The following is a 6,885-nucleotide window of genomic DNA, read 5'->3' as shown; positions in this document are numbered from 1 at the left end:
ATATTTAAAAATGTAGACTAAAAGTATATTATTAAATTATTAAAATAAAAAAATTAGAATAATGACTAAAATACTGATAAAAAATAATAAATTTGTTATTTAATTTAATTCAGAATTGGGTAAGTTTATAAAACTATTTTTTTACCAAAGATAATAGATATATTTTATTCAATAAAAAAATAAGTGTCCATTTTATATGACTACAACACAACAAAAAAAATGGAGACTCTCAAAATCATTACTAAAATTAATAGTTTTAATAAAGGCGAACATAATTGCTAATAGATGAAAAAAGAAATAACCTAAAAAAAGAGAAAATTAATAAGACTTACAAACATATAGCATGTTAATAAAAAAAATATAAAAAATGGACAAAATGTTATTTAAAATAGTATAAATACAGAAATCTGTAAATAATTGAAATGTAAACACTTCTCTTTCTTCTTTTAGTATTTTTTTATCTATCTATTATTTTGTTAGTTTATTGTTGGTTAAAAAAAGTTGGTCTCTAACAAAATGGATCTTATAAAATTATTTTCCATTATTTATCACTCCAATAAAATTAGGAGTTTATTTGAATAGTGAGAAAAAAAAATTCATGCATACCAATATTTCAGTGTAATTGAATAACAACATAAAAAGAATCTTGCTCTGTAATTAAATTGTTCTGACACTAGTTGATGTTCTAATAACTTTAAATTTCTTTTGGGTTATTGGGATGTTTCTTTCAAGACAAAGCCTTCAATGTTCATGAATTAATGTTGTTGTGGCCAGAAGAGGAAATGGTGGTAGCTGATTCTACAAGTTACAAGGGAGGTAAATTAAATGAATAAATAAATAAATAAGCATTTTACAAAGTACAAGAAATTCTTGTTCCACATAGGAAGAAATCAAAGATCAAAAAGAAAGAAAGAAAAGCAAAAGCTTGAAATTTTCACTTTCTCTATTCCCATGGAACGAAGATCTGCCTCTCATTTTGCTTTGGTTTTCATTCTCTTATGTTGATTGTGTCAGTTGCTATCACAATCTGAAATGTTTTTGATCGGTGATCATCATCATCATCATCATCAAATAAAAGAATGAACGAATCCCCACTCACTTTAATTTCTTTTTTCAGAACAAAATCAATGTCCTATCTATCTATCTATCTACCTATTCACTTTTGCAAAATCACTCTTTGTTCATTCAAAACAAATGCTACATTCTATGACACCTACTTACACACTCACACATATACCTAGGTACACTTTCATATATTAGGCAACATATATATAAAAGCTACCTTATATTATTCTCATATCAATATCACATGCATATTTCAATTTCTCATATCTTAAGGTTATTTTTTAAGGAGAGGATAACGGAAAATTTTTAGATGTCTAATAATTTTAATGGTTGATTTTAATTAATATATATTATATATTTTTTATAATTAAAATTATTAAAATATTTGATATTTTAAGTACACTTAAATTTTTTTATTAATATTATGTTTTATTAAAAGAAATTACAAACATTGAGTGGCATGTAACGTAACTTAAATTATACATATTTTTACAAAATAAAAAATATAGTATACAATAGTATCTAGTACAAGTGAAATTTAACTTAATGATGTAACAAATGTGTCTTTTTTTTTATTTTGTTATTTTGGATGTTTAAATTGAGCTGTGGAGATATTTAACTTGTACTTTACTTAGCTTGTAGATATTAAAAAATTGCTCATTTAATAACAAATAGTATAACCTACTTACCTACCTAAGATTAATGTTTAAATATTTAGTTAAGGTCTTGTTATAAATGAATTTAATGTATAAAATCAAACATTACTTAAAAGTTATTTTACAATTTATATATAACTAAAACTTCACATTATAGAGGATGTCCCAATTCTGTTGACTCATATATTGTAAAGGAAAATGGTTTGTATTTTGCAAGAAAACACACACTCACACTATTCATCGTTTATATTAACTTTTTTTTAACTGAAGATAGAAAAATTCAAATCTGCAATCTCTTAAGTAAGTATGGAAAGACTGTGCTATTTGAGCAATAGCTCATTGACTTCATCATTTATATTACTTATTCTGTTTAATAATAAGTTTTGTATAGATACTCCAAATTAAAGAAGACAAAAATGCAGAGCAGCAACGTTGCTTACATTTGGTTATAAAATTCACACCAATGCTTATACCATCAATCAAGCTAATTAAGCCATTTAATCTTTTTATTTATTTAAATTAAAGCTAAAACAAAAGTATACTAATATTGTGAACTAGCGCATATAGAAACAGAGTTCTGTCAACAAATATTAAAATACCAAATCACTTGAAAAACTATAAGAATCATGTGCTTAATTAAGGTAAAAAAAAAACAATAAAATCAATTTGATATGATAATAAAAAATAGAGAAGAAAATTTCATAAAGAAGATTTATGTCCAAATTTTCTTCTCTATTTTTAACCCATACAAATGAAATTAAAAACTCATCCTAAATAAACAAAAATGAAAATATAAAAATTATTGTACAATAACTAATTAACTACACAGCAAGACCATTAGCAATGGCACGATTAGTGCTAACATGAGTTGTTTCATACACAGGAAGCTCAGCCAAATGATCAAGCTCAAACAGATCCGAACTTGCACAACTTGCCACGTCATCGTCATCGTCGTTGTCGTGTTCATCATCTTCATTTGCATTATTTATTTTGCTATTATTATTTTTATGCAAATCCATTAAAGCTTCTGAAACCAAATTGTTCTTGTTCTTGTTCTTGTGGTACTCTTCCAAGAACTCCCTTGCAGCTTCTTTCACCACCTTGCTCTTCTCTACGTTGGTGCTATTCTTCCATGTTTTTGTGGCAACTTTATTATTGATTCCTTCTTCACCCACAATCACGCTCACGGGGTAGAATCGAACCGTTCTTTTCGCCCCGTTGCGAAGCTTTTCCCTTTCGGAAGTTAGAGTCTTGCTCAAACAAGATTTAGAAGAAGAAAGAGAAGAATGTGTTGAAGTTTGAACTAACTTGGCTTCTCTTTCTTCCTCTGGAATGTCGTTTGGTCTATGTAGCCGACCAGTTTTACTCAAACAAGACCTCGAAAATGAACAAGTAGAAGGCAATGAAGTTTGAATTGACTTTGGCTTTTTTGCATCGTTGTCCACGTTTTTATAACTGTCGTTTGATTCATGTAATCGATTCTGATAAATATTCTTTATGTCATGGTTGGTGCACTTTGTTTTCTTGGAAGTAGTGAAGATCGAGTTGAGAAAGCTAGTGATCTTAGCACCGGGTGAAATCGGTTGCTTCACCTTCTTGAGATTGTTATAGATCTTCAACGCTCTTGACTTGGATTTCATGGACAATGATTCGTAATCATCTTCGCCACGATCGCCGCCGATTAGAGCGCCTAATTCGGTTTTGAAATCGTGGCGAAAGCTGTGGAACTTTCGACGATTATCGTCTCCTTTCTCCTCGTCCCTCAAGGACACGCTGGTCTTCACCGGCCTCAGAGGCAAGAAGCACGATGAGGACGAGCGCGTCCTTGACGGCCTTGTTGACTCCGTGTCGGAGGATGAGAATCCCGCGGAAGAAGAAGAGGACGAGCTGGAATCGGAGGAAAGTGACGTGGAACTGAAGCACGTGACGTCATTGTCATAGTCACGTGACGTGCTTCTTGTTGATGTTTCCTGTTTCTTGTTCTTCTCTGTTCTTGAAGTTGTTTGTGTGAAGAAGGTGTTCATGTGATTGGGGGTATTTGTGTAATTGTGTTGTTCGGATTGGTCAATGGAACGGTAGATTTGGTCAAGGAGGGTTGAAGAGAAAGAAGGATTGTGAAGGAATCTGGTGCTATGGTGGTAGTGTTCATGATCTGTGAGTGTGTTGTTCTTCATATTGAAATAGAAAAGGGTAAATTTGGAAGAAAGTTGAGAATGAGAATGGAGAAATTGAGGGAAGAGGGGAACAGGGTAGAAGGAGTTTATAAAGGGGGGAAATAGGAACATCCATGTGACACATTGGTCACTATGGTCTATGCTTATTTGGCATTCAACTTCACTCTCCTTTCTTTTTCCAACATCATGTTGCTTCTATACTTCTTTTCTTTTTCTTTTTTTCTTTTCTCACAAATCCCTAAATTTTATGCTTTTTTTCTCTTTCTATTTATGGACTATGCTATCACTTCTAAATTTAATTGAATATTCTAGAGTTAATCTATGTGTTTTATTTGATTATCATGAATGAATCTTTTAATTGAATAATTGTATTCAGTAAATCTCAAATTCTAAATATTATTTAATTTAAATGATACTTAAGTATTTATCATTTGTATTAAACTTATATTGGTTCAAACTCTCTAAATTCACATATATTTTTTTAAGTTCAATGTAATTTTATTTGGGGAAAAAAACTATTAAATTTATTGTGTTTGCAGACTTTAAATGATGAATTGAATAAATTAACTTGGGAGTTATCAGTTATGTCAATATTTTCCTTTTCTCCTTTAATTTGATCACTCATTACCCAGTTTGAATTTGTACCTTTGTAGCCGTTGATCAAGATGAAATGAAAAGAAGAGTTGCATAAAAATAAGTGTTTTGGTATGTGTATTTATTTTTGGTAATGCTTTAAATTCAGGAATAAATCATCGAATCATGAATTAATCAAATGTGATTTTAATACCTAATTTTTTTGGTTTGGTATCCAAGGTTTCCCAATACATCATTATCAATAAATGAAAATGTTAAAATGATTAAATACTCTTTATGGGGTAAGCAAAGTGAGAAAGAAAAATGGCAAGATAATAAGTTTGTTTGGGTGTTATTAATGTTAAAAAAAATTTTAAATGTGTTTAATTAACAAAATTTTAGTAGTAAAAATAAAAATACTAGCAAAATTAAAAAAAAATAAAAGCTATAATTTATATTTTTTAAAATTTTTTTATTCAAAAAAATATTTTTAACATTATAAATAAACAAAAGTTTTTTTTATATTGTACTAAAATATAATTATTAAAAAAATATATGTTTTTATATAAAATATTTAAACATAAAATTACATTTATTTTAAAAAAAAATCTTTTAAAAAAATATTTTAAAAAAAAGATTTTTTTTATAAAAATTTACCCAAATAAGTCCAATAATATTTAGTTGTTGTTGAGTAAGATTAATAATATGCATAGTTCTTCTAAGAAATTAAATTAATGTTATCTGTTACAAATACAATAGGTCTACCAAAAAAAAATGGCACAAGAATTCGTTTTTCGGTTAGAAAGAATAAAATCAGGTTCTATATTAAAATAATGTTCCTATCTTCCTTTCTTTTTATTTTTTCTGGGTGAGATTCAATGCTTCTATATTATATCAATTCATTATTGTATTTTTATATATAACCTACGAGGGATGAACATGCGATAATCTTGGTCTTATTTATAGTAGTTAGAACATAATTTCAATTACAATTATTGGAAGATAGAGAATTGAATTAGATATGAAAATTATTAATCTGATCTGATTTTTCTCAATGAATATAATTTATGACATGATATAGAAAAGTTTTATGATTAACAAATTTAGAAGTTGAGCATTATTGTTCTTAACTCTTCTATTTTAATTTAAATTTGACCATTTTATAATTTTTTATTTTATCTGCCATATTCAATAGCTTAGCATGTAGAATAATGGATATCGTTTGGCAACCCTGGCACATGTATTTGCACAAGAATAATCTAAGATGCCGTGATAATTATATATTTTTCTGTATCCACTAAAAATATTTTTATTAGCAATTATATAATTGTCACTCAAATTTTTTAACGATAAAACATAACACAGTTTAATTGCCTGTAAATATATTAATAATTATTTTATTATCATTAAAAATAATTTTTCTATCAATATTAACTCATTTTTAATATAAATTTTAATATGTATTTCATATTAATAATGATTGATTTTAATATATTTTTATCATGATTAATTATTCATATTCTTGTGAATGTAGAGAGTTTTATTTTTGTTTTTAGTTCCTAATTTTAGATAATTGTGACTCATTTTTTTGGATATTGGGTAATTGTTGGTGTAATGTCTAGTTATTGGATGTTGTGGTATTTTGTAAGGTTCTAACAATTCGTAGAAGGCGGATTGCTTTAGACAAATTTTTTTAAATATAAAAACACAATACAAGGGAGTGTATTGCATTTTTTAAATATTTAAAAAGACAGTACAAGGAGGCGTATTGTGAGAAGAAGAGTGAGATTATGCACTTCATTTGGTATCATCAATAGCAACGAAGTCACGGAAAGAGATCATACACCATGTATTGACCATACAAGTATTCTATGGAGAGCGCGCATGGTGCCTGGACACATGGGTGGCGCAGCGGGAGAATCGGAAATCGGCGAGGAAGGCGGCCGAAGGCTGAGATACGACCAGCCGGTCGGTGCACGGGAGAAGGAGTATCAGCGGGCTGATGAAAGGAGGACCACTGTCGAGGAGGTTGCCTATGCCAACAATGACCGACGACTGCAGGGGAAGGAGGTGGTCTTGAACGCAGCAACTGAAGATGCTCCAAGGACGCGGACTGCAGGAAATGGGGGACAGGGAATTGATGATGGGGTACTCCGACGATGTAACGATCCAGAGATCAAAAGCCATTTTAGAGGAGAAATAGGATTGAGACTAGAGGAAGGAAAAATCTTGGTGGATGCTACTGCTCAGAGTAAGGGTAAAGGACGAGAGGAAGAACATGAGAATGACGCATATTCAGGCTCAGAGATGGGGAATCTAGACAGTGAAGAGCAGAGGTTGACTTGGAAAGAAGAGATGGCAGAGAACAAAGAGGCCTAGAAATTAGCTGTAGAGTCAGGTGCTCAGTGCAGTGATGA

At 29.7% G+C, this 6,885-nt stretch overlaps 1 protein-coding gene across 1 annotated transcript; it reads right to left on the bottom strand.

Annotated features, from left to right (window-relative positions):
* Nucleotides 1–2,542: 2,542 nt before the first annotated feature.
* On the bottom strand, nucleotides 2,543–3,895 carry LOC112697638 (protein BIG GRAIN 1-like B). The gene has a single exon (XM_025750894.2). It carries the CDS (start codon nucleotides 3,893–3,895, stop codon nucleotides 2,543–2,545), a length of 1,353 nt encoding a protein of 450 aa, XP_025606679.2.
* Between the last annotated feature and the right edge of the window lie 2,990 nt (nucleotides 3,896–6,885).

This window comes from Arachis hypogaea, chromosome 16 (genome assembly GCF_003086295.3).
Source record: "Arachis hypogaea cultivar Tifrunner chromosome 16, arahy.Tifrunner.gnm2.J5K5, whole genome shotgun sequence".
Classification (NCBI taxonomy): Eukaryota; Viridiplantae; Streptophyta; class Magnoliopsida; order Fabales; family Fabaceae; genus Arachis; species Arachis hypogaea.
The sequence above is the reverse complement of the archived record's forward strand: the minus strand, read 5'-3'. Positions and strand labels throughout refer to the sequence as shown.

What these genes read in the sequence shown, in the direction of transcription:
- LOC112697638 (XM_025750894.2), bottom strand. Translation starts at nt 3,895, where the DNA reads ATGAAGAACAACACACTCACAGATCATGAACACTACCACCATAGCACC.